This window comes from Mustela putorius, unplaced genomic scaffold (genome assembly GCF_011764305.1).
Source record: "Mustela putorius furo isolate JIRA1106 unplaced genomic scaffold, ASM1176430v1.1 tig00000738_pilon_pilon_pilon, whole genome shotgun sequence".
In the NCBI taxonomy this organism is placed as follows: domain Eukaryota; kingdom Metazoa; phylum Chordata; class Mammalia; order Carnivora; family Mustelidae; genus Mustela; species Mustela putorius.
Window position 1 is genome coordinate 11,368,937 of NW_025421463.1, and position 27,842 is coordinate 11,396,778.

General features: G+C 41.0%; 1 protein-coding gene across 5 annotated transcripts in view; it reads left to right on the forward strand.

Moving 5' to 3' along the window:
- The first annotated feature begins 5,559 nt into the window (after nt 1–5,559).
- PRDM4 (PR/SET domain 4) overlaps nt 5,560–27,842 on the forward strand; it is a 28,195-nt gene continuing 5,912 nt past the window's right edge. Inside the window, exons 1-12 of one of the 5 annotated variants that reach the window (XM_045083969.1) lie at nt 5,695–5,869; nt 6,066–6,332; nt 10,472–10,605; nt 12,405–12,590; nt 14,268–15,062; nt 19,315–19,464; nt 20,615–20,733; nt 21,925–22,010; nt 22,642–22,769; nt 23,427–23,741; nt 25,069–25,237; nt 26,062–26,649. In XM_045083969.1, the coding sequence (XP_044939904.1) occupies nt 6,322–6,332; nt 10,472–10,605; nt 12,405–12,590; nt 14,268–15,062; nt 19,315–19,464; nt 20,615–20,733; nt 21,925–22,010; nt 22,642–22,769; nt 23,427–23,741; nt 25,069–25,237; nt 26,062–26,251 (2,283 nt within the window). In that variant the 5' untranslated portion in view covers nt 5,695–5,869; nt 6,066–6,321 and the 3' untranslated portion in view covers nt 26,252–26,649. The other 4 variants (XM_045083968.1, XM_045083967.1, XM_045083970.1 and 1 more) reach the window with 4 other exon arrangements.

The following is a 27,842-nucleotide window of genomic DNA, read 5'->3' on the forward strand; positions in this document are numbered from 1 at the left end:
AAGTGAGCAAATGCTGTTGGAAAAATGGCACCAAGTGACTGACTGACACACGGTTGCCACACACCTTCGATCTGTAAAAAATGTGCTATCAGCAAAGTGCCGTAGGGTGCCCGGGTGGCTCAGTGGGTTAAGCCACTGCCTTCGGCTCGGGTCATGATCTCAGGGTCCTGGGATCGAGTCCCACATCGGGCTCTCTGCTCAGCAGGGGCCTGCTTCCCTTCCTCTCTCTGCCTGCCTCTCTGCCTACTTGTGATCTCTCTCTGTCAAATAAATAAATAAAATTCTTAAAACAAAACCAAAAACAAAACCCAGGCAAGCAAAGTGCCGTAAAAGGAGGTATGCCTGTTCTTGGACATTAACTCTAAAGAAATACTGTTGCAAATACTAGTGCTTAATCTTTCATACCCATGTAACATTTCCAAAGCTCTGAGCAGAAAATCAGTAGTATCCAAGAAAATGAAGGCAGCCTCCTTCAGAGTGGGCACCAAGGACATTACCCCAAGACTCAGTCACTTAAGGCAAGAACTATTTATTTAGTTCTTGAGCCTGAAGGGCAATGATTGAGGCTGAGTTCTAGTAGAGTCTAGTATGGCCAACTCAGAATCAAGGGGCAGAAGAAAAGGACTCTAGGTGATACTGGAATGAGCTGTAAAGTCACAATTTGAAGTAGGTACATTTTAGAGGTTCACAATAACCACATGTGGTTGATGGCCACCATGTTGGAGTGTGCAATTCTACTCTCATTGGCCTCCTTGCAATTCTTTAAACCTGTCAGATGTTCTTCTACCTCAGGGCCTTTGCACTTTCCCTTACCTCTGACCGAAACCCTCTTCTTCAGATGTGCATATGGATCACTCTCTCACCTCCTTTGGTACAGATTTCACCTTTCAGTGATGATTTGTCTATCCTATTTGAAAAATTGCAGCCCCTACCTCCGAGCATTTTCTTCCCTCCCATAATTTTTCATGGTATTTATTGCCATCTGGAATGTTATAAATTTTAATTAGTTACTTGTTTATTATCTGTATTCCTTCACTATAATGTAAGCTCCATAAGGACTGGCATTTTTTTTTGCCCATTTAATTCACTGCTGTATCCCTAGTACCCAGGGCAATGCTTGGCATATAGTAGCTACTCAACAAATATTTGTTGGATAAATTCTAGCTTTCCCATGCCTTTCTGCAAATATTATATAAAGAAAAGTGTCAGAATCTGATGTAATAAATTGTAATTGTTTCAGGCTTAGGGAGAGAATCTCAAGAAGGCTGAAGAACAGGTTTATCCACAAAAAGTGATATTTCCAGACTCTTCCTAACATGAGAGATCAAAAGCAGGATTTTGTACCTTAATTAGAGTCAAATAAAAAAAGGGATATCCTGAGCAGCCCAGACTAAGCCCCCATTTACCCATTCTTCCTATGTCTTTAATGCTGGAAGATAATTTTCCATCCAGCAAAAATGTGAATGGTTGTGATCTGGTTGGTCTCATATACACTTATCTCTAAGTTTCAGCCTTTGGGTGCAAACCAGCATCTCTGTTTCAGTCACTTCAATACTTAGGTTCTAAAAGAACGGTTACACTCTTTGTTTCTATTTGTCTGATTGGTCAGTAGTTCTCCCATTATTTTGATTGTTTTACTGGCTCCTTGGTGTCTCCTTAAAGTGGCAAGTCATCCTAAATCAGCTCCGTAGGAAACCTTTGAAGCATTCATTTTTCTGTAAGTCTCCAAGGAAAGCGATATGTGAGTTAATAAGCATAGTATACAGTTATGCCAGTTTAAATTTAATGTATGTATTTATTTGTAAAGATGTATTTATTTATTTGAGAGAGGGAGAGAGAGAGAGAGAGAGAGAGCACGAGATGGGGAAGGGTCAAAGGAAGAAGTGGACTCCTTGCTGAGCAGGGAATCCGATGTGGGGCTTGATCCTGGGACTCTGGGATCTTGACCTGAGCCGAAGGCAGGCGCTTAACCAACTGAGCCACCCAGGTGCCCCTAATTTTCATTTATTAATCAAATATTTATTGAGCTCCCAGTATATGTCAGGTATTGTGCTATCTCATATAGCATTAAATCAGATAGACATGGATCTTGTTCCCAAAACTTAAAATCTACTTGGGAAGACAGAAAATTAAACAATTAATTACAATAAAATTAAGAATGATGAGAGAGGGGTGCCTGGGTGGCTCAGTCATTGGAGGTCTGCCTTCAGCTCAGATCATGATCCTGGGGTCTTGGGACTGAGTCCTGCATCAGGCTCCCTGCTTGGCGGGAAGCCTGCTTTCCCTCTCTCACTCCCCCTGCCCATGTTCCTGCTCTCGCTGTCTCTCTCTCTCTCTGTCAAATAAATGAATAAAATCTTTAAAAAAAAAAAAAGAATGATGAAAGCATACGGTGACCTACACTAAATAGACTTTCTGATGATTTTTACATACAATAAAATTCACCAATTTCAGTGTACTGCCTGATGAATTTTGACAAATGTATACAGTTGTGTAACCACTACGACAATCAAGATAACTTTCATCAGCCTTCAAAGCTTCCTTGTGCCCCTTTATAGGCAGTCTCATACCTCCCATTCATCCCCAACTCCTGACAATCATTTATCTGCTTCCTATGACTACAATTTTGCCTTTTTAGCATTTTATATAAGCGGGTGCACATGATATGTATAGTCTTTTGTGTATGAAAGATGCGCTTTATCCACATATCAATGTCTTGCTCCTTTTTGTTGCTGAATAGTATTCCACTGTGTAGATATACTCCCATTTGCTTATGCACTCAGCAGTTGGGCTGTTTATAGTTTAGCACTATTACAAATAAAGTTTCTATGAACATTTTGTACAAGTTTTTGTATATATGTTTTTATTTTCTCTTGGGTAGATACCTATGAATGTAACTACTGAATTGTATGGTATAAGAAATTACTAAATTGGGGGCGCCTGGGTGGTTCAGTGGGTTAAGCCACTGCCTTAGGCTCAGGTCATGATCTCAGGGTCCTGGGATTGAGCCCCACATCGAGCTCTCTGCTCAGCGGGGAGCCTGCTTCCCTCTGCCTGCTTCTCTGCCTACTTGTGATCTCTCTCTCTGTCAAATAAATAAATAATATCTTCAAAAAAATTACTAAGTTGTTTTCTAAAGTGGCTGTAGCATTTTTCATTCCCACCAGCAAAGTGTGAGGGTCCTAGTTGTTTTGTGTCTGTAGCAACACTTGTTATAGTTAGCCTTTTAAACTTTGCCCCTGGGTTGCTTGGGTGGCTTAGTGGGTTAAGCCTCTGACTTTGGCTCAGGTCATGATCCTGGGGTCCTGGGATTGAGCCCTGCAATGGGCTCTCTGCTTGGCCGGGAGCCTACTTTCCCCTCTCTCTTTCTGCCTTCCTCTCTACCTACTTGTGATCTCTGTCTGTCAAATAAGTTAATAAAATCTTAAAAACAAATAAACTTTGCCCCGTCTAGTAGGTGTGTAATGTTACCTTATTGTGTTTTGATTTGCATTTCACTAATAACTATTTGTGTTGTTCATTTTGTGTGTGTGTGTTTAACTGCCATCCATATATCTTATTTGGTAAAGTGGCAGTTCAGATATTTTGCCCATTAAAAAGAGTTGGTTTTGGGATGCCTGGGTGGCTCAGTTGGTTGGACTACTGCCTTCAGCTCAGGTCATGATCCCGGAGTCCCGGGATCGAGTCCCACATCAGGCTCCCAGCTCCATGGGGAGTCTGCTTCGCTCTCTGACCTTCTCCTCGCTCATGCTCTCTCTCACTGTCTCTCTCTCAAATAAATAAATAAAATCTTTAAAAAAAAAAAAGAGTTGGTTTGTTTACCTCCTTATTATTGAATTTAAGGGCTTCTTTATATATTTCAGATAAAAGTTCTTTGTTAGATATTTGTTTTGCAAATGTTTTTAAAAAGATTTTTATTTATTTATTTATTTGAGAGAGAGAGAGAGAGTGCACAACCTAGGGCAAGGGTAGAGGAAGAGGGAGAGGGAGAAGGAGGAGCAGACTTCCTGCTGGGCAGGGAGCCTGATGCTGGACTGGGTCTCAGGACCCTGGGATCATGACCTGAGTTGAAGGCAGATGCTTAACAGACTGAGACTCCTAGGTGCCCGGTTTTGCAAATATTTTACACCCACTTCTGGCTTGACTTCATTTTGCCAACAGAGTCTTTTCAAGACAAAAAATTTTAATTTGAGGGGGCGCCTGGGTGGCTCAGTGAGTTAAGCCTCTGCCTTCAGCTCAGGTCATGATCCCTTGGTCCTGGGATCGAGCCCCGCATCAGGCTCTCTGCCTACTTGTGATCACTCTCTCTGTTAAATAAATAAATAAAATCTTTTAAAAAAGTTTTAATTTTGATGAAGTTCAATTTTCCATTTTTTTAGTGGTTCTTGACTTTCATGTCCCATTACAGTTACAAAGATTTTCTCCTCCATTTTCTTCTGTAACTATTAGTTTTAGGTCTTACGTGATTCTACATAATCATGATTTTTACATCTCTGAAATTAATAACGTTTGAAAAGAATAGGCGTGGAAAACTGGAGTAAAATTATTCAGCCTTTTATAAAACGCACCATTACTCTCTAGACCCCAGGTTTGAATTTGGTATTTTAGGGAATATTGTCTCTCATTTACTTGTGAGATGATGACTTTCCTGACTTAGACTTCTATTTGTTGTCAACAAGAGAGCAAACCAATGTGACCTGTCAGGGTTCAGTGATTAGTTCCCTCATCTGGAACTGTGCTTTCTTTTCATGAGAAGGGAAGGGAAACACCACGCTCACCTCTCATTCAAAACATTGTGCGTGCCTCTTTGCCCCTTTACCTGGGATTGAATTTGCAAAAACTCACCTGTCTTAACTAGACAACAAGCTATTCAAGGTCAAGACCTGTATCTTGTTTTGTATTTCTATGTTTGAGATGTCATTCAGTAATTGATTTGTGAAGGAAAGGAGGAATTCCTGGGTCTCCGCGGTTTTGCTGGTAGTTACTAGGAAGTACCTTTGCTGGAAGGTACGAGGCAGTTTGTTGTAGTTTAAATGTCCAGTCCTCACAAACTTGACATTAGAGAAAAATGATCCCATCTCCGTATTCCTAGAGCTTAGCACGGGGTTTGGCGTACAGGAGAGAAGGGCAGAGATGAGGGGAAGAAAATCTATACAAATCCCACTCCCCCATTTATGACTTGAAGCAGGGAAACTGGGCATCTTCAGGTGTACATAGGGTGAAAGCTATTCAAGACGGATTCCCAATTCCTCCTGGGCAACAGCGCCAACATCTTTGGGCTTAAGTCCCTTACTTCGAATCTTTGGGGCTTGCGTGGACCCACGCTTCCCCAGGAGGAGAATGGCAAGAAGACTAAAACCTTGAATCTGAGGATTTAGGGGACTCAGAACCCCTTTGCTACCTGCGCATTAGCTCTGGTTGCCTAGCAACTGTGGGTCGATAGCTCGGCGCTCGATGCAATCCAGCCCGCCGGAGACGCGGCGCTCCCGGCGGAGCCTCTCGCAGCCAGGCACCCTCGGGCCTGGGTCCCCGCAGCGCGCACGCGCAGAAGGGGTTCGGTTGGGGGAGGGACGCCGGAACGCCGGCGCCGCTAGCGGGCCAAGGCGGGGAGGGGCGCACGCACGAGGGGCGGAGCGGCAGGCGCCCCGAGTGGCTGAGGAGCCGGAAACGCGCTTCGGAGGGTGCGGCCCCGAGGAGACGGCGGGCTAGGCTGGGCTGGGCCGGGCCGGGCCAGGCCGGGCGGGAAACGTTAGGCCGGCGGCCCCCGGGGCGCGGGGGTCGAGCGGGCGGGGAGGGCCCGAGGCGAGCTCTGCCCGGATGAGGAACAAAGCGGTGGGGCAGGCGCGCGCGCCCCTCGCGCGACCGGCAGGTGGGCTGCGCACGGGCCCGGCCGGGGCGGGGCGAGGGCGGCGGGGCCTGCGGGCCCCACGCCGGCGAGCGGGCGAGTCGGCCGTCCGCCCCTGGGAGGCGGCGTCCGCAGCGCCTGGGCTCTCCGGTGGCGTGGGGACGGGGCCTGCATCCCCCTCCCCCGTTTGGGTGACCGCCCTTGTCCTCCCCTTCCCCAGGTTGGGCAGCCTCCCTCCCGAAGCTTCTGGAGGAAGAGCCCCGGGTGTCCCTCGGCATGCCCCATCTCGCGGCGGGGAGCGCGGCCGCCGGCCCTCGGGAGAAGTTGGGCGGCCCTGGGCGGCCGCGGGGCCGAGTGGCCGCGTTTGTGCAGCGGTTGTAAGCAAGATGCGGTAGCACGTGACCCTGGAACGCAGTCCCTGATGCCGGTTCCCCGCCACCCGTGTGTTATTTTCTCTGACACTTGGCCCCAAGCAGATGCATCACAGGTGAGTGGCTTGGTGGGCTCCGCGCTGGTGACGTCCGTGGAAAACATTTGGCAAAGGAGAGTTTAGAGTGCCTTTCTTTGGTTTTTGATGCCGCGGGGGAGGGTTACAGGTGCTATTTGAAGATGGATGTATGTCCCAAAAGGATCGAGAAATCCAGAAGCCAGAATTGGGTTGAATATACTCTGATTCAACCAGATTTACTCCAAATGTGAATAGTTCCAGATAGCCACACATGGATTGTTGGTTCATTGACATTTTCCCTATGCCTTTGAGTTACTTGAGCTTTTTATATCTTGATTTGAATTCCAGAGTGTGTTTTTAGCTTTTCACCATGCTTCCCCTTGAATTTTGCTGGTTATCCTTTGACTTGGACGGTAATGTGGAGAAATTAAGTTCTTAATTTTGCAGGTAGAAATGATTAGTTTTGCAGATTTCGTGCTAATGTTTGAAGTATTTAATCATACCATGTCAGTACAGAAATATGCCGGATATAGTTATGTTTGGCTATTCTTTTGGGACCCTTTCATAGGATGTATGTTTAGGATGGAGGAATATAAAACAGATTCACTGAAGTTGCTGAAACTGCCCCTTGCATTTTGCAAAGTGCCTGCATTTCAGTTAGCTTTTTTTTTTTAACATGACTAATTTTTTTTTTTTTAAGATTTTATTTATTTAACAGGGAGAGAGACAGTGAGAGAGAGCACAGCAGTGGGAATGGGGGAGAGAGAAGCAGCCTCCCTGCCCAGGAGGGATCCCCATGTGGGGCTCTATCCCAGGACCCCGGGATCATGACCTGAGCCAGAGGCAGACGCTTAACATCTGAGCCACCCAGGCACCCCTCATTTACCTTCTTATATGTCATTCTAAGAAAACGGCGTAAGATTCTAAGAAAAAGTCATTAGCAACTGGCAAATGATTTATTCCTGGGTCAGTTAGAAACACACACATAAAATGTAGAAGTGTGAAAGAAATGATTTTACCAGGAGTGAGTAGGAAGAAGAGAGGTTGGTATGATTTGGGCCCTTCTTCCCAGATTGCTTCCCAGAAACTCCTGTGAGAAAGGTAGGTAGAATAGAATTGCACTTCAGAGAGAGAGTCTTAGGAGGATCATATTGAAATTCCTCCCTTCATCTGCTTTCCCTCTGTGAGATACTAGTTACCTTTGGTTTATGGCTGCTGAGGTCATCACGTTTTAGTGACTCACAACGAAGCAGAAATCTGCTGAGGTTCTCACATTAAACTCTGGTTTGAACTGGTTTAAGAGAAGGCCTAGGAGTCAACCTAGAAACACCATTTTGATTTTTATCTGGAGATTAGGTACACAGATTAATATTCAGGAATTTTTAGAATGGGATTTTAAGCTGTAGACTTTTAAGTGTACTTTAAAAAATTATTGTAACCCATTTGTTGTAACCCCCTGCTCCAGTGGTTGTAGAGTTTTAGTTATATTTGTAGCTATAAAAAGTTACAGGAAAAGTCCGTTTTAAACCAACCCACGCCTAGAAACTTGGAAAATTAAGGTAGCTATTGTTTCTTTAGGCTATAAAGATTTTTTTTGCACTCTTTATAGCACAATTAAATACTGTTATTAATGTGCTCTCCTTTGTAAGGTGTACCTCATTTGTCATGTACTTCTAGTTGCCTTTCTAGTGGCGATGAAAATGCATTGCTCCATCCATATCAAATATTTCAGAGTGCCTGTTCTCCACTGTGAGCCTTGTTCATTTTATTAATGTCTGAGAGTTTAGTTTAATGAGCTACGTGGCCTGGGGTAAGATTAAAGCCTCTGGATGTAGAATAATGCAGGAACAGATCTACCTGGGACTTTAAACACAACCCGTAATATAAATACACAGATCCTAATTATTGGAACTGTGTAAAAGGCAAATGGTTCTTTTAGTATCATTGTCTAATTGTAGTTAACAGCTTGAGTTTCTTGAGTTTCTTTTTAAAACTTCTTTTTATTGTAGGGTCCCCTGGGTGGCTCAGTCGGTTAAGCATCTGCTTCGGCTCAGGTTATGAACTCAGGGTCCTGGGATCCAGCCCTGCATCAGGCTCCCTGCTCAGCCGAGAACCTGCTTCACCCTCCCCCTCTGAACGGTGTCCCCCGCCCCCTCAAATAAATAAATAATAAAGTCTTAAAAAATTTTTTCTTATTGTAGTTGACTTACAATATTGTATTAATTTCAGGTGTTGACATACAATGTTATATTGGTCTTAAGTGCACAACATACTGATTTGGCTTAGATTTCTTAAATTGGGAGACCTGGATTTCAATTCCAGCTGTCACTTGTTATATAATCTTGGGTTAAGTTTCTTAGCCTCTCTGAATCCGTTTTCTCATCTCTAAAATGGGATCAAGAATAATACCTACCTCACAGCAGTTATAAGGATTAGGTGAAATAATTACATGTAAATTACATGTAAATCACTTAGGTCAGTAAGGGAGTAGTAAGTGTGAGCTATTATTTTCAGGTTTATTGATAGCTGATACTGCCATTTTTCAGATTAAAACCTATTTAGGTTTGCGTTCACTGCTAAGGAATATGTAGATCCATTTGATTCCTCCTTTCTTTACTCCTCCCATGGGATAGACGCAGAAGAGCTTGCATTACTGTGCCCTGTGCTTACTCTCAATATAGAATTGGAGATTTTTCTTTTTTTTTGGTAAAGATTTTATTTGAGAGTTAGAGATTACAAGCAGTGGGGAAGGGTAGAGGGAGAAGCAGACTCCCCACTGAGCAGGGAGCCCGACTCAGCACTGTAGGGCTCTATCCCAGGACCCTGAGATCATTACCTGAGCCAAAGGCACTTAACTGACTGAGCCACCCAGGTGGTCTGGGATTGGAGGACTTTAGTAACCTTTGGATAACCTGTTGGCTAGCTTATTGAAATTATAATGTTTATAATATGGCAGTCTCTAATTCTGACATAGGAACTAATAGTTCTTGATAGCCTCCAAGAGCAAGCAACTTGCTCAAACAAGTGTATTTTTTTTTAAGATTTTATTTATTTATTTGACAGAGAGAGAGAGATCACAAGTAGGCAAAGAGAGAAGAGAAAGCAGGCTCCCCGCTGAGCAGAGAGCCTGATGTGGGGCTTGATCCCAGGACCCTGAGATCATGACCTGAGCCGAAGGCAGAGGCTTTAACCCACTGAGCCACCCAGGCGCCCCAAACCAGTGTATTCTGATAATACTGTTAAAGATAATGTAAGATAGTGCTGTGAAGTGTGTAAACCTGGTGATTCACAGACCTGTACCCCTGGGGATAAAAATATATGTTAATAAAAAATAAAAAATTAAAAAAAGATAATGTAAGATAGGTTGCAAAGAAAAGGTGATTTTCAGATTTTTTCGCTTGACAAAAATGGTCTGTAGATTTGAAAAAAAAAAGGTTTGATATAGTAAGAAATTTTTTGGCAATGTTTTGCAGCATCATCTGTGCTCTTCTACTTAATTGCTAGGATTTGGTGCATATGACATGTCCTCTTTGAGACTGGTTTCCTCATTTATTATGACGAATTGGTGAAAGAATATGAAGTAAATTTTTATAAAGTATGTAGCATAGCAAAGCTTACATAATGAACCTCGCTATATGGCAGATATTATTAAGGTTTTTGTGTGGAATTTTAATAAAATCTAATCCATGGTGGAAGTACGGTGCTTCTTCACACAGTTAATAATCTAATTCAGATTCTGTATCACTGTAACTCTTAGTAAAAAAAAAAAAAATTACCTTTTGAGTGAGTTAAAACAAACTCTACAAAAGTCTCGTTTGAAGTAACAAATAGGCCATCTAAAGAAAATATTGTAAAAGGAAAAACTTAGTGTTTGAATAAAAAACCAAACTCTTACTGCCGTGTGCTCTAAGGATTGGAGTCTGCTTCAGTCAGTGTGCATAGGGTTTGAGTTAAATCCCGTTTCTGCTTTGTGACATTGAGTTAATGACTCTGAATCCCAGTTTCCTTATCAGTAGAAAGAATAAGACCCTCCATGTCAGAGAACTGTAAGCATAAGAATGCAGTAGTAGTTGGTCAGCTCTCATTTCCTTACCCGCATCGTTTCAGGTTCTTCCGGAACTTAAATGGAATCACTGAGGTAAGATTTTGCCTAACTGGTTGTGTGTGCTCTTCCTTAGGATGAATGAAATGAACCTGAGCCCAGTGGGGATGGAGCAGCTGACTTCATCCTCTGTGAGCAATGCCTTGCCCGTCTCAGGGAGTCATCTAGGGTTGGCTGCTTCACCCACTCACAATGCCATCCCTGCTCCAGGTGAGAGTAAGGGAGAGCAACTGAATTTCCACACTTAATTGCATAATTGTTCTCAGTGGGTCCTGAAGGGGGAGAGAGCCCCTTTAAGAGTGTAAAGGAGAAGCCAAGCAGGTCTGAACATCAGTTCCACATGTGGCACCATCATGGAAGAAATGTTTCTGGAGTTCTAGTGGAGAGGAGTAGCAGTTTTTTCTGATTAGTTCTCTTGTGGGGTTGGTGGCCTTTATCTAGAGATGTAGTTGACTTCACATTTTATCTAGGTTTATCAATTCATCTGGTTCATACCCTTGGTACTCTGTCCCCGGGTTAATAGAAGGGAATGAAAGTTACTCCACTCACTCTTCCCAGAAATTAAGAGAAATTGAGCTTTATTTTTTTATTATACAACTGCAAATGCCCCAGGCTTAGAATTCAAAGAGGTGATACCAGAGATGGAGCTCCTACATGAAACTCCCATGAGCCTCAGTACTCAGAGGAATACTGTAGAAAAAACTCATTTTCCCCCATTGTTATACTTGTAAAGCCTTTTTTTTTTTTTTTTTTTTTTACTTGTAAAGCCTTTTTATTTGTTTTCTTTTTCTTTTGAAGATTTTATTTATTTATTTGACAGAGAGTCACAAGCAGGAGGTGTGTGAGAAGGAGAAGCAGGCTTTCCACTGAGCAGGGAGCCGGAGGTAGGGCTCAATCCCAGGACCCTGGGACCATGACCTGAACAGAAGGCAGACGCTTAACAACTGAGCCACCCTGGTGCCCTTGTATTGGGCTTTTTAAAATCAAAATTAGAGTTAATGCAGACATCTGGCTGGTTCAGTCAGTGGAACATGTGACTCTTGATTTCAGAGCTGTAAGTTTGTAGAGGTTACTTAAGAATAAAATAAAAAAAAAATGTTTAAGTGTATTTTAAATCTTTAAGTTGTTTAAATAGTTCTCTGTAGGGAACTACCTGCTTAATTGCTAAATGCAGCGCTAAATAAATTCATCTAAACTAGGTCTCCATATTCCTTTCAGTGTCCATAAAAGAAATTTTAAAAAAATTTATTAATATTTAACTTACTCGATTAATGAGGCATTAATCAAAAGGAATCTTAGGCATTCGTTTTAGTGAACACTCTTATTATGGAGGAAAAGCATATTTAAAAAAGTGCCACAGGCAAAAATAATGCAGATCAACACTGCTTAAGTTAGTGAGTCGTCTTCATTATTCTTAGGCATGGTAAGAGTCACTTCTACACCTTGCACGTATAATCCAAGGTAGATGTAATCTAAAGTTTAAATTTTTTTAATCACAAAATACAAGACATGTACAAAAGACTGTGTGAAAGTATATTTATACAGTTTTGGATTTAACTTCTAAGTATAAACATATCTATGAATTTTTAAAAAGTAAAACATTCTCACCATATAAAATGGTAAATGTAAAAAAGTAAAAAAAATTCACAATATCAGGGCTCCTGGGTGGCTGGATTAAGGCCTCTGCCTTCGGCTCAGGTCATGATCCCAGGGTTCTGGGATTGAGCCCCGCATTGGGCTCTCTGCTCAGCAGGAAGTCTGCTTCCCCCTCTCTCTCTCTGCCTGCCTCTCTGCCTACTTGTGATCTCTGTCTGTCAAATAAATCAATAAAATCTTAAAAAAAAAAAAGACATATTTGTGGATGTCTGCATAATACTGTCTGGGGATATAAAGGGCTATTCAGTTAGATTTTTTCCCCCCTATGCAGAAACCTTCCTAAGAGTTTAGTGATTATAGAGAGAGTTTTTAAGTACTTACCTTCTTTTAATTGAGAAAAAAATATTTTGTAGGTCTGCCAGTGGCAATTCCAAACCTGGGTCCCTCCCTGAGCTCTTTACCTTCTGCTTTATCTCTGATGCTCCCAATGGGTATCGGGGATCGAGGGGTGATGTGCGGGTTGCCTGAAAGAAACTACACCCTACCTCCGCCACCTTACCCCCACCTGGAGAGCAGTTACTTCAGAACTATTCTACCTGGTAAGTATTATGGTTATTTGGGCCATTAGAAGAAAGAATAGAGCCTCCTCTTAACCTTCCTACTTGAAGACTTGAATAACACTTTTTTCTGTTTGTCAGTATTGGATATTAATCTCTAGGTGGGTAAAAATACATAGATTTTTGTACCTTTCCTCTTAGAATGTACAGATAACACATTATTAATATAGCAGTTTGACTAGACTTAATTTCTTAATGGCACATAAAGAAATTTTTTTTCTCCTTTTTCTTCCAGTATTTCCTAGGTTCAATTTTTATAATTCTGCAGTTGTAATTCTTGTCAACCACATGTCCTGCTAGTGTCATTGTTTATTATAAATTAAAGTTTTTTTTTTTTTTAAGCTTACTGACTTTTTTTTTTTTTTTTTAAAGATTTTATTTATTTATTTGACAGAGAGAGATCAGAAGCAGGCAGAGAGGCAGGCAGAGAGAGAGAGGAGGAAGCAGGCTCCCGGCCGAGCAGAGAGCCCGATGCGGGGCTCGATCCCAGGACCCTGGGATCATGACCTGAGCCGAAGGCAGCGGCTTAACCCACTGAGCCACCCAGGCGCCCCTAAGCTTACTGACTTTTTATTCTAAGTGTATATTTATTTTACAAAATTTAGCAAATAGAGAACCACTCATAGTCCCTTCATCTATCTTTTTGGTGTACGTCCTTCCTGCCTTTTATCTTGGTGTATAGAATTTTTACTATTTTTCATAATTAAGACTATACTATCTATATGATTTTATATCTTTACCTTTCTCCACTTCATATTTTTATGTAGTTATTTTCCATAACTGCTGCATGGTTTCCATAATTACTCTTTTTACTGCTGCATTACATTCTACTGATTGGATATGCCATGGTTTATTTATATATCAATCTTTCTTGTTGGACACTTTGGTTTTTCTAGGTTCTTGTTACTATTGTAGGAATGACTTTGTATATAATATCTATAAAATGCATTTAGGCAGGATTATCCTAAGTGGAATTTCTTGTACAAGAGCATATGAGTATTTTTGGAATTCTTTATACATATGCGTTCCAAAGAGGTTTTAGTAACTTACACTCCTACTGGCAATGCAGCAAGTACCATTTCACCACATCCTGATAAGCCCATGTGTTCATCCATTTCTTTTGGTTTTAATAAAGCAGATTCAGTTGTGACTTTTGTTTTGAATAGAATCTAATGTGCTATGATAGTTTAATAACTTAAAACTAGGTTATATTTAAATTTTCTTAATTAAATTTTTCATGTGGAAGACCTGCTTTTAAATCATTTTACTTTTTAACTTTGATAGAACAAATATAGCTCCTTGGGTCTCAGGAATTCCAACTATGTGTATTTTAAAGGCATCATTTAAATGCTTAATTTCCAGTGACTTCAAAGGAACATAGTTAATCTTTTGCAGTTTCTCAGTTTCACAGGGAAAACTTGAATTATATATGTATGTTGCTATTTATAAAGTATATATATATCAGTTTAACCAAATAAGGAGCTAGAAGATTATTTTATGGTCTACTTATGTTGCTATTTTTATAAAGTATATCAGTTAAACCAACAAAGTAGTTAAGAGATTTAGTTAAATTTGTAAGGAATATGGTTTCTAGCATTTGGAATTCCTTATATTTAATGATGTACTAACAAGTGATATCTCATCTTCTCCTTTTCTCAGGCATTTTGTCTTATTTAGCTGACAGACCACCTCCTCAGTATATCCACCCTAACTCTATAAATGTTGATGGTAATACAGCATTATCTATTGCCAATAATGCTTCAGCTCTAGATCCCTATCAGTCCAATGGAAATGTTGGATTAGAACCAGGGATTGTTTCAATAGACTCTCGCTCTGTGAACACACATGGTGCCCAAAGTCTTCACCCCAGTGATGGCCATGAGGTGGCCTTGGACACAACAATCACTATGGAGAACGTCTCTAGGGTTACCAGCCCAATCTCTACAGATGGAATGGCAGAAGAACTTACAATGGATGGTGTCGCAGGCGAGCATTCCCAAATCCCAAATGGCTCCAGAAGTCACGAACCTCTGTCTGTAGATTCTGTGAGCAACAACCTTGCAGCAGACACTGTAGGACATGGTGGTGTGATACCCATTCATGGGAATGGCCTAGAGCTCCCTGTGGTCATGGAGACAGACCATATTGCAAGTCGGGTCAACGGGATGTCTGACAGTGCCCTCAGTGACTCCATTCACACCGTGGCCATGAGCACCAACTCTGTAAGCGTGGCACTCTCTACCTCACACAACCTCGCCTCCCTAGAATCTGTTTCCCTTCACGAAGTTGGCCTAAGCCTAGAACCTGTGGCTGTCTCCTCCATCACCCAGGAGGTTGCTATGGGGACAGGTCATGTAGATGTATCTTCAGACAGTCTTTCTTTTGTACCACCTTCACTGCAAATGGAAGACTCCAATTCAAACAAGGAAAATATGGCAACCTTGTTTACAATTTGTGAGTGTGTTTAGCCTTTTTCTTTTGGAAATATTGGTACATAGGGCCAACGTCTCTAACAGATTTAAACACAAAGTCAGACATTAAGGGAGTATAGAAAGTGACTAGATATTGGAATTTTTCTTTGTGTATTGTTCTTTATATTAATGTGCCTTTTCCTCAGATAAGCCAAATGACATATAAGCATTTTGTTGGTTCTTACAGTATTCTGAAGTAAGGAAACCATAGTCGTTTCCTTCTGTATTTTACAGATAAGGTTAGCCCAATAGTATTCAAGATGTTTCCCTGGGTTTCAGAAGTAGATATAATAACTTTAGTTATTATAGAAGTAAACTTCAGTGAGATATTGTCTATGTGTCATGCTATGTGTTTTTTCCAATGTAAGACAAATTTATTAGATCATGTGTACTTTTTTTATTCCCATGGAAAAATGTAGGAAGATACAAATGCAATTTTTATTTTTGTTCAGAATGCATATAAATTACTGTAGTTGGGCACGTAGAAGTTTTTCTCCGTGGGACAACAATAACAGAAAGCAGTGTAAAAACTGTTCATTTGTTGGTGTCACTACATGCTTCATTGGTGCAGGAAAACTGTGGAGGGCTTACTCTGTGCCAGCCTCTGTGCTAGATGCAGTGTGGAAAACAGTGTGTAAGAGACAACACATGCCTTTAAAGAGATTATAGTCTGATGGGAAGCATAGGCTGGTAAACAAGCTGTTGCAATCTAGTCTGGTAAGTGGGAAGAGGGGATTAAGTGCGAGGTCTCAAAGAGCCCGGGGCGGGGGGGGGGCATCCGACCAGGCCATGGAGGGACTAGAGAAGACTTACTAGGGGAGGCTGTGCATGTGTTAGCACAGACCTGAAGGGCAGGAAAGATGTTGGCAGCTGAGTATCAAGAACAGTGTCCCAGACAGGAGCTGGCACCCGTAAGTGCCTAGAACTAAAAGAATTTTGTGTGGTTCAAAATTGCTGAAGCATAATATGGGGGTGATGAGAAAGAAGTAGGAGCCAGAATACAAAGGGTCTTCTAAGACCAGTCAAGGGTCTTAAGGACTGAGATTTGGGATGGGGGCTCTCTGCAGCATGAGGCGAGTAGACAGGTAAGGAATAGGATGCCGTAATTTCAGTGAAAGGTGATTTTCTAACCTAGAGTAGAGGTAATGATGATGAGGAAAGTGGGGAATATTTACGAAGAACTTCGTAGAGCTTGCCGATGGGTTGAAGTTGGGGGAGAGATTGCTTAAGGAGATAACCCTGGTTTCTGGCATGGGAAACTAGGTGGATAGTGGTACCACTCCTTAGGATAATGGTGGAGGAGGACCGCCTTTTTTTTGTTTTTGAGGAGTGATGTTGAGTCTGGTTTCCGACATACTGATTTCAGTGTATAAAATACCCAGGAGAGATGTTTATTGAGATTTTAATATGGAGCACAGAGATCTGTCTGCAAATATTCAGGGATCCTGAGTATTAAAACGTTATTTATGGGCTCCTGGGTGGCTCAGCTGGTTAAGCAACTGCCTTTAGCTCAGGTCATGATCCTGGAGTCCCGAGATCGAGTCCCGCATGGGGCTCCCAGCTCCATGGGGAGGCTGCTTCTCCCTCTGACCTTCTCCCTTCTCGTGCTATTTCTCACACTCTCTCTCTCTCAAACAAAGAAATGTTAATAAATAAAACATTACTTACAGCCATGGATGTGGGGTGGAATGATCTCCTAGTGGGAGTGGAATGTAGGAAGGCTGGGGATGCCAAGACAGTGGTGGAGGAAGAACTTCCAATGTAGACTGAACAGGAGGGTCAGAGGAGTAGGACAAAGCTTGTGGTGCCTCAGGAGCCAAGCAATGAGGAAAACTGTGCTAATCTTTGAAAGATTATTAGAAATTATAATTTTAAAATATCATAATTTGGGAATGTGATTAATGTAGGCTCTTTCTCTTAGCAGATGAGGTGTCCTAAATAAGTCTATTGATTCTTTTTTAAGTGGGCATGTGGAACCTCTTGCTCCTTTGTGCGTTTCTTTAAAAATGAGCTATGCTGGTTTGCCTGGTGGCTCAGTCAGTTAAGCATCTGCCTTCAGCTCAGGTCATGATCTTGGGGTTCCGGGATCGAGCCCCGCATTGTGCTTCCTCCTCAGTAGGGAGTCTGCTTCTCCCTCTCTCTGCTCATGCTCGCTCCCTGTCTCTCTCAAATACATAAATCTTAAAAACGAGGAAATGAAATATAATTCCCATATACATTTTAAATTATACAACTTAGTGGTTTTTAGTATATTGACAAGATTGTGCAAGCAGCACCACTGCCTAACTCCAAAATGTTTTCATCACCCGGTAAGTATGCTCTGCTTGGAGCTGTTCGTCATTCCCACCCTTCTAACCCCCTCCCTCCCTACAACCATCCTCAGTAACCACTAATCGACTTTATATAGATTCACCTATTCTGGACACGTCATATAATGGAAGCATACGGCATGTGGCTTTGTGTGCCTTCCTTCCCTTAGCATAATGTTGTTCTGCTCATGCATGTCATGGCAGGTATCAGTCCTTCGTTCCTCTTTCGGGTTGAATAATAGTCTGTCATGTGACTGGACCACATTTTGTTTATCCACCTTTCATTCATGAACGTTTGGTTGTTTCTCCTGGTGCCTATCATGAATAATGCTGCCGTGAACGTTCATTTACAAGTTTTTGTATGAATATGTTTTTAAGTCTCTTAGATGTATATTTAGGAGTGGAATTGCTCCGTGTTTAACTTTTTGAGGAACTGCCAGACTGTTTTCTGAAGTAGTTGGATCATTTTGAATTCCCAGCATCAGTGTGTGTGTTTTCCAGTTTCTCCACATCTTCTGAACACTTTCTGTTATAGCTGTCTTACTGGCCGTGGAGTGGGTGGGAAGTAGCATCTCATGGTGTTAGCATTTCCCCAGTGACAATGATGTCAAACCTCTACATATTCTCATTGACCATTTGTGTATTTTCAGAGAAACCTCCAAGTATTTTTTTTTTTTTTGCACTATGAAACCTGAATCTCCTTTGGAGATTTAGCCGGGTTTCTTGTTAAGAGCACTGGAGAATCAGCTCTCACCAAGTATAGGTGATCTCTAATCTGATCTTCAAAGAATTTTTAGTCAATAGTTGAAGTAATGTATTATTTCTGCTTTGCCTAAATATGAAAACTGCTATTTTATGTCATTTAAGGAGAAATGTTTAACAATTGCTTAGGGGGAAAAATACTTAGATGGCTGTGGTTCTGCGGTTGATGTACTCACAACTATTTTGTGGACTAATTTGGAAAGTCTGTGCATAACCAGTGACTGATAGGTCACGTGTACTGTTCCTTAGCAGTGATAGAGCACAAGATTTATGGAGAAAGACACTCATGAGCTTGGAAAAGTGAAGTTAACAGTAACCGTAGAGAGCAGCACCCTTTCTGACAGTGCAAAAAGAACATACAGTAAGAAATTTAAGCAAACATGTCTGCAAGAATGTGATTCTACCTACTGTCCCTAAGAGCATTTTTTTGGTTGGGGTGTTTTTTTGTTTTGTTTTGTTTTGGTTTGGGTTTTTTTTCTGGTCCCAAGAATCTCCTCAAAACCTGGGTGACCAGTTTGTTTATAGTGAAGCAAAAGCAAACAGTGTCTCTGCCTCCGTTGATCTATGTTATCATCTATGTTGTGGCTTTGCGTGATGGCATTTCAACTCCAGTTTCCTCACATAGTTTGGTAGAATTAGAATCCTGGGACTTTAGATATCAGATCTAAAGATATTATCTATCTAATGTGTCTACTTTAGGTAAGAAACAATGTACTTTTATCTTAAATTAATGTAGTGTTTCCTTTTAGTCTCTATGGACTAAATAGTAAAATTGTCCTATGAGATTTAAAAAAAAAAAATCAGATCTTACTGGAGAGAGATGTAAGAGTGGGATATGTAGCTTGGTGTAAGAAAATGATTGTTTGATCAGAGTATTTTTTTAAGATTTCATTTATTTATTAGAGAGAATGAGGAGGAGGAGCAGAGGGAGAGGCAGACTTCCGGCTGAGTATGGAGCCTCATGTGGGGACCCCAGGATCATGACCTGAGCTGAATGCAGATGCTTAACCAACTGAGCTACCCAGATGCCCCATCAGAGTATTTTTACTAGACCTTTGCTTTTTACTGGTTATAGTTTAGTAATTAGCATTTAAATAAGAAAGTAGGTGGTACCAGTCTGCTTGAAATAACCCCATTTTTGTCTTTCAAATTTCCTAACCATAGGGTGCACTCTCTGTGACCGAGCTTATCCCTCAGACTGCCCTGATCACGGACCAGTGACTTTTGTTCCTGACACTCCAATAGAGAGCAGAGCAAGGCTTTCTCTCCCCAAGCAGCTTGTTCTCCGCCAATCAGTTGTGGGAGCAGAAGTTGGTAAGAATCTGGGAACCATAAAACCCTGTCAGTTCTCTTCTTTTGTAGGATAGGGTTGTAAAAGTGGATATGTATAATTTCGTCATTATTTGGTTGATTTGGAAGTCGATTTACTTGACTTCTTAAGATTTTTCTTTCTAGGAATGTTTGTCCAGTGATAACAGTAAATCAAGTTGAAAGTTTCTTGAGAAAGTTCCTCTTTCTTAGAACCAGAATTGAATACAGGAAAGAATTGTGGCCTGAGTCTGAAGACTTTTATTCTTGGCTGTATCATTCTTTAACAATTGTGACAAAACATTCCTTAATACTTAAGTTTCTTTTATAAAACATGGTAAATTCATCACTGATATCTTTCTGTCAGATTGAATGTTCAAAGATTGTCTAATATTCCTTAGGAAAAAGGAATAAGAAATACAGACTGCCAGAGTTTCGTTACCCATATTTGAATTTAAAATGGTTTTTGAGGGGTGCCTGGGTGGCTCAGTTGTTAGGCATCTGCCTTTGGCTTGGGTCGTGGCCCTTGGGTCGTGGGATTAGCCCTGCATCAGGCTCCCTTTTCCCTCTCTCGTTCCCCCTGCTTTATTATCTCTCTGCCTGTCTCTCTCTGTCAAATAAAAATAAATCTAAAAAATAGTTTTTGAATTACTGTCCATTTCTTCGAAAGTATCAAGCTAGGTTCATTTTTTTAGCTGTAGTTTGGGCTTGAGTCAGTTGAAAATGTTAAAACAGCTTAGATAACATCGAGCAGTGCTTTAAGCACAGATCATTTTATAAGTTTGATTCATTTTGTAGTAATTGCTTTATGTTTTTATAATTGAGTAATGTCCTCTAGTCTTTTTTTATGTATTAATTCCAAAGTAACACTTGCAGGGACTTGGTTTGGTTCCTTGTGTATAACACTGGGTTTAGGGATTTCTGATACTGCTTCTTACTCTGCATATTTCTTCTGAGCCACATTTAATCTGCTCATTACATTTTCCATATTTATAGGATAGAACCCATAAGACTTAGCTACCTTACAGGAGTGCTGGAGTATCTGGAGTTGTTCCCTAAAGATAACATTCTTTACATGAACTAAGCCACTCTCTCTTATGTATCTTGTTAGATGCTGAAATCATTGATTGGGCAGTTGGTATCTTTTCACTGATAGGTGTGTGGACTGGAGAAACCATTCCTGTGCGGACTTGCTTTGGGCCTCTCATTGGCCAACAGAGCCACTCCATGGAAGTAGCGGAATGGACAGACAAGGCAGTCAACCATATCTGGAAGGTCAGTGTTCATGAAGCTTTTCTGTGACTTTTGGATGTTTTTACTATAGTGAGGTAGTTAAAAGTGATGTAAAAGCAAAATTTGCCAAGACAAGTATGGTGCCACAATTCACCTGTCAGGCACTTATTTAATGTTCCATCCTTTCTGTTCTTTGTAGCCAAATTATAATATTTAGCAAAACACCAGCTATGGAATTTAGAAAATAAACTGTTTATAGTCCTCCTGTTGTTAGATAATCCAGTGATTCTTCATTTTAATTACTTGAGGCAGCTGAGGGCATGGAATTTGTTTATATGATGAAAGTCTTACTTTGTAATCAACTAAAACATCCCTCAAATAGTTAGCTTGGGAAACAGTTCTAGAATTGGAAGCTAAGAGCATTTCTCTAGTTTTCTTTTCTTTTAATGATTTCATTTATTTTTGAGAGAGCAAGTGATTGCAGTCAGGGAGAGGGAGAACCAGATTCCCTGCTGAGCGGGGAGCCAGATTTGGGGCTATATCCCAGGTCCTTGGGATCATGACCTGAGCTGAAAGCAGATGCTTGACTAACTGAGCCACCTAGGAGCCCTGGATCATTTCTTTCATTTTCTACTGGAATCCTGGAAATGCAGGGTTTTGATGTAAACAGATACTCCTTTAACATAGTTATAGAGTCACTTGTAGTCAATAGATTGGGAACAATACCTGCAAAACTGAAATGAGAGGAAAGTGGGTCTTGCGAACATTGGAAAGGTAAGGTGCTGCCAGCATTGGGGACATTAATTTTGGTATCGAAAAAGAATACAGAAGAACACTAGGTCCACTGGAAAAAGACTGAGAAGAGATGGTTCTATGACCTTAATGTCTGTTTAGTCAGCTCCTTGTCACCATGCGGTAGGTGATGAAGTCAAATAGGTTGTTTTTGTTTGTTTTTTCCAGTCCAGCCAAAGTGTGAATAATGAACAGCAAGGTCATTGTATCTATACCTTGAGCACTCCCTAGTGGTCTCCAGTGGTCTTTATTACCTTGCTGGAGATGGGGGCCTGGTGAAATGACAGGGAGCACGCCTTTCAGACGGTAGCCGTCGAGTTCCACCCTGATGAGGAAAGCAGAGGCCTACTGCAGAGTAAATGGGATTGTTGTAGCCGAAATTCAGTAGCACTTTGTGTTGCTTGTCAGTTCCTTTGACATGTATTTGCCTTCTGTTGGCAGATCTACCACAACGGTGTCCTAGAATTCTGCATCATTACAACTGACGAAAATGAATGTAATTGGATGATGTTTGTGCGCAAAGCCAGGTAAGAGTAGTCTGGGATGAAGAGATGGTTAAGATTTGGATGTTTTTCAGTGGGAAGCTTTGCATAGAATAGGGAAGAGCCCCAAATTCCAGATTATACTGATGTCTAAACATATGTTCAGGACTAAGGCTTTTTACCTTCTTCACTTCAGTAGTTGTTAACTAATAGTGATTATATAATCAACCCAAACAGAAGAAGCTATCCTTTTTTTAAATGAAATAGTTTATTCAACCTACCAGCACAGTAAGGAATAATACAGTCATCCTGAATTTGCAAGTAGGTACCTGCTCTTTATATCTGCCGTTAGTCAACCCTCGGCTGTTGTTGCAGTGAACTCTTCGTTCAGCTAGCTCTCTCTGTGTCTTTGTGCTGTTGCTCTTTTAAAACGTAGTTTTATTTAATTTTCTTACTGCAGAAACACTGTAGGTGTTTCTGACTATAAAGGGCAATCAGTTGATGGACAGAAGTAAGAATTCTGTTTTCTGTGTCCCTCCTGATAGAATAGGGAATTAGAAAAATGATCCAAAGAAAACAGTTCCAGGTTTTCATAAAGAATTTTGCTTAGGGATATGATATGTTTATTATATATTCCAAAATTAGTATGCTTGATCTATTAAATGTGATAACTTAGGAACCGGGAAGAGCAGAATTTGGTGGCTTATCCCCATGACGGAAAAATCTATTTCTGCACCTCACAAGATATCCCTCCTGAAAATGAACTGCTTTTTTACTATAGCCGGGATTATGCTCAGCAGATGGGTAAGTTACTATAAGACTTGTTTCTCCTGAATTTAGCATAATAAAAACACCACCAAGGACCAGAAGTAGTTTTGGTAATGATTTATATGTTAGCTGAAGCAAATCACATACGTTTGTATATATAAAAGCAGGGTATTACCCCTATGTTAGAAGTGTTAAAATCTGTGAGGTTCTTCACAAGCTGAATGTTATCAATCCAGCAGTATTTGTATGAAAGGAACTTCTGTGTTAAGGTTTTGATTTGGGGTATTTGAAGTTCCTGAGGCTGCTTTTTTGAGGCCAGTATCATTGTAACTTAAGTTAATAAAGAAAAGAAGGTCCTTTAACTGATTTAACCTTCATAGTCTTTTTCTTTGCACTGTGTCATGATGACAAGCAATGTTTTATTAGAGTTTATACTACAAAAATTTTTAATGAAAGTTTTTTTGCCTAGGAAAGATGTATTATAATCCGTTATGTACAAGTGCTTCATTTGTGCCCAGCACGCTATATGAGATGATGCTGGGAATAGAGTATTAAACAAGGCATTCGGTTTTACAAGTAGTGGGCAAGATGGAAATTTTGGTAGAATGGAAAATTGTAAGCAACATTATTAATATCAAGAACGAGTTTTAAACTTTAAGTACGAGGAGACATTGAGTAATTTTTTTTTTGAAGGTGTTCCTGAACACCCAGATGTGCACCTCTGTAACTGTGGCAAGGAGTGCAATTCCTATACAGAGTTCAAAGCTCACCTTACCAGCCACATCCATAACCATCTTCATAGCCAGGGCCACAGCAGCAGCCATGGGCCAAGCCACAGCAAAGAAAGGAAGTGGAAGTGCTCAATGTGCCCCCAGGCTTTTATCTCTCCTTCCAAACTTCATGTCCACTTTATGGGTCACATGGGTATGAAGCCCCACAAGTGTGATTTCTGTAGCAAGGCTTTTAGTGATCCCAGCAACCTGCGGACTCACCTCAAGATACATACAGGTAAGTTATATTAGACCATCAAAATGGAATTTCACAACAATTAGAAATTGGGGTAGTAAATTGCAGCTAGCTAGTCTTGTAGGTACAGTTAACACGTAAGAGTGTGGCTGACAGCAGGACTTCATTGGGTGATAGATCTTGGTGGGATAATTGTGCTTCCTCAATGTTAGCTCCCATTATTAACGATATTTCACCTTCCAAGTGCCCCCACCATAGTTTGAAGGTGACTGGGAAAATGGACTTCATCAGGAAGTTGATGCATGTTTGGACTGAAAGCAAAGGGAATTCTGTAGAAACACTCTGAGCCTTGCATAGACCTTATTCCTAGTCAGTGGCCAGAGCCAGTTTTTTTTCCTGTGAATATTGTCTAGTCAACACTGCCAAATTTTGCATTTTGAGTTTCCATTCACTAAACTCCAGGTAAACCAACCCCTTTCTTTTAGCACAGATTTTTTAAATACAACAAAATAACTGATGACATCTTGGTTTTCTTGGCTGGGTCATTGGTTCCCCAAATCTTTGAAAGTAAAATTCTGCCTTGTCCTTTTGCATTTAAGACTGTGTGGTCATGATGGAGACTATATGACCCACAAAGCTCCAGATACAGACTAAACTTTACAAAAGGTTGGCCAATCCCTGACTTATAGTAATCTTATTTCTGCATTCTTTTTTTTTTTTTAAAGATTTTATTTATTTGACAGAGATCACACATAGGAAGAGAGGCAGGCAGAGAGAGAGAGAGAGGAGGAAACAGTCTCCCCGCTGAGCAGAGAGCCCAATGCAGGGCTCGATCCCAGGACCCTCGGACCTTGACCTGAGCCAAAGGCAGAGGCTTTAACCCATTGAGCCACCCAAGCGCCCCTTATTTCTGCATTTTTAGAAGGATTTTATTTCACCTCTAGTTTATGAGGTCATATGTTTTAATAAAGAAAACTGTAGGTTGCAAAAGTATGTTTGTCTATTCACAGATGTTACAATTCATGAGGTTTTTTTAAACATCATTGGGTTAGGTTGGTTGCTAGAATTATAAGTAATTTCTTTCCAGATTTCATATGTGTCAGCTATAAATAGTTAAAAATAAAATACATATAATAATCAGGTAAGTGGTCCTAGAAGGAGGTCAGATTTATTAGCTTCGCTGGCCTTTTGCAGAATATAAATTCATTTTCTCTGACTGGTTCTAGGTAGATAGCCCTAGAGAGTGATGTTCCAGTTATCAGTTCTGTTTCATTCCTGCCTCTGCCACATACCCACACTTGTGTCTGTCTGTCTGGAGAATGCTAGTGATTGTTTTATTCACAGCGTGACAATTTGGGTTAATGTGCAGGTCAGAAGAACTACAGATGTACTTTGTGTGACAAGTCTTTCACCCAGAAGGCTCACCTAGAGTCCCACATGGTTATTCACACGGGTGAGAAGAATCTCAAGTGTGATTACTGTGACAAGTTGTTTATGCGGAGACAGGACCTCAAACAGCATGTGCTCATCCACACGCAGTAAGTTACCCCACAGCACACATGCTTCTTAGGTGGTGCATTTGAGTTCTTGCAAGTGCTGACTCATTGTCTCCTACCTTGATAGCTGCTTCCTGTGTTCACATAGCCAAACGAAGGTTGGAAATCTAAGTTTTGGGGTTTAACCTGGAAGATTTCACTTGTTTGCTTTATTTTTCTTATTTTCTCCTCTATTTACTTTTTTCAACACATAATCTCATTTAACAAATATTTTTTAGGTGCCTCCTCAATGGCCACCATTCTGCCAAGTGGTAAAAATACAGAGATGAAAGACACAGACTTTGTCTTTAAAGAGCTCAGAGTCCACTAAGAGAGCCAGAACAGTAAAACACTACCGTACCACGTTGCAGTTAGAGTAAGCATCAGATCCTGAGGGGCTGTAAAAGAGGGTCACAGACCCAGCGAGGGTGTCCTGGAAAAGCTTCCTGGTAGTCTGAGCTAAGTATTAAGATAAGTTAAAATGATTCACAGAGGCAAAGAAGGGTAACAGGGTGGGAATATCTAGACGTATTCAGAAACACAGATGCAAGAAGGACTGGAATGCACGTGGTTCTTTACAGTTAGAGCGTATTGTACATACGAGAATGATAGAGAAGCAGCAGTGAAGTCATGAACCTTTTATCCAACTAGGAAAATTAAATTTCTTTCTGGAAATAATGGGGAGGCACTGAAGGGTTTTACCTCCCCATGTAGCTGGCACTGTGCTGGGTGTGTGTTTTAATTATAGTTAAAAAAAAAAAAAACCCACGAAATATAAAAGTTACTGTCTTAACCATTTTAAAAATTTATTTATTTATTTATTTTAGCCAGGGGTGGAGAGTTCGATGGGGGAGGTGCAAAGAGAGATTCTCAAGCAGGCCCCATGAGCAACACAGGGCTCCATCTCACAACCCTAGGATCATGACCCAAGATGAAATCAAGAGTCGGATGCTTAAAATGACAGAGCCACCCAGGAGCCTCACCGTCTTAACCATTTTTAAGTATACTGTTCAGTGATGTTAAGTGTGTTCACACTCCTGTATAAACGTTGAAGGACTTTAAGAAAAGGATGTCATAGTGAGATGTCCGTTTGTAAAGATTACTCTGGCAACAGGACAGGATGATTGAAGGAGAAGGTCAAATATTGCTCGACCCATTAAGACTTCATTGCATGAATCCAAGTGTAATTAAATGTCGGGTTGTGTTAGTTACGGTAGTGGTAAAGAGAAAAGAATAGATTTTGTGACCCTGAGCCTTTAGCAAATGTTAGAAGAGGGAGAAGACATTAGTTTGTATTATGGAGGTACTGTTTAGAAAGTCATGTTCAATGGAAGCATGATATTATTATTTTTTTTTTCAAAGATTTTTAAACATGTATTTGAGAGAGAGCACATAAGCAGTGGGAGCAGCAAAGGGAGAGGGAGCAGAGAGCCTGACATGGGGCTTGAACCCAGGACCCTGAGATCACGACTTGAGCCAAAAGGTGCTTAACCGACTGAGCCACTCAGGCATCCCAAGACTTGATATTCTTATTCTGAGGTTTAGTTAGCTACTTTGCTTTCATATTTGCTCTTTTGTCTGATTCCTTTTTTTTTTTTTTTTTAAGATTTTATTTATTTATTTGACAGAGAGAGAGAAAGATCACAAGTAGGCAGAGAGGCAGGCAGAGAGAGAGGGGGAAGCAGTCTGAGCAGAGAGCTGGCTGTGGGGCTCGATCCCAGGACCCTGAGATCATGACCTGAGCTGAAGGCAGAGGCTTAACCCACTGAGCCACCCAGGCACCTCTTTTGTCTGATTCCTAATCATGCAATCTGAGGGGCATCTGACTCTTGGTTTTGACTCAGATGATATTCTCCTGGATCGTGGGATCAAGCCGTACATGGGGTTCTGCACTCAGCGGGGAGTCTGTTTCACTCTTCTTGCTCTCCCTCTGCCCCTCCCCCTGCTCATGTATGCGCCTCTTTCTCACTCTTTTTCTCCCAAATAAATAAATAAATCTTTTAAAAAATGCAACCTGAGATACTAAAATATCAATTAAGTTTGGATCTAGATTCATAATTCTCAAAATGACTTTTTAAAAACAGTGTTCATGAGGGAGCTCCATTATTAGTGTGAAATTTTAGAAATTAGACACACGAATTATTAAATACTATATAGAATTATACATCATTAGAGCTGAAAGAGATCTCTGGGATCATTTAGTCCAGCTGCTTATGTTAGTCAGCCTGAGCTCCCATAACAGAATACCTTCTGGAGACTGGAAGTCCATAATCAGGGTGCTAGTATGGTTGGATTCTCATGAGAGCCTTCTTCCTGGCTTGTAGATAGCTGCCTTCGGTGCTGGGTCCTCACATGGGAGACAGCAGATGAGCTTTGTTCTGTCTGTCTTTTCTTCTGACACTTACCCCATCATGGGGGGTCCAGTCTTCATGACCTCATCTAAATCCAATTACCTCCCATAGTTTCCACCTCCAGATACCATAACATTGTGGTTTAGGTCTGCAGCATAAGAATTTACTGGGGGATGGGGCACACAAGCGTTCAGCCCATAGCACTGCTCGTAATAATCACTTGGAAGATGTGAAAAACAGTTGGTGCCAGGGCCCTG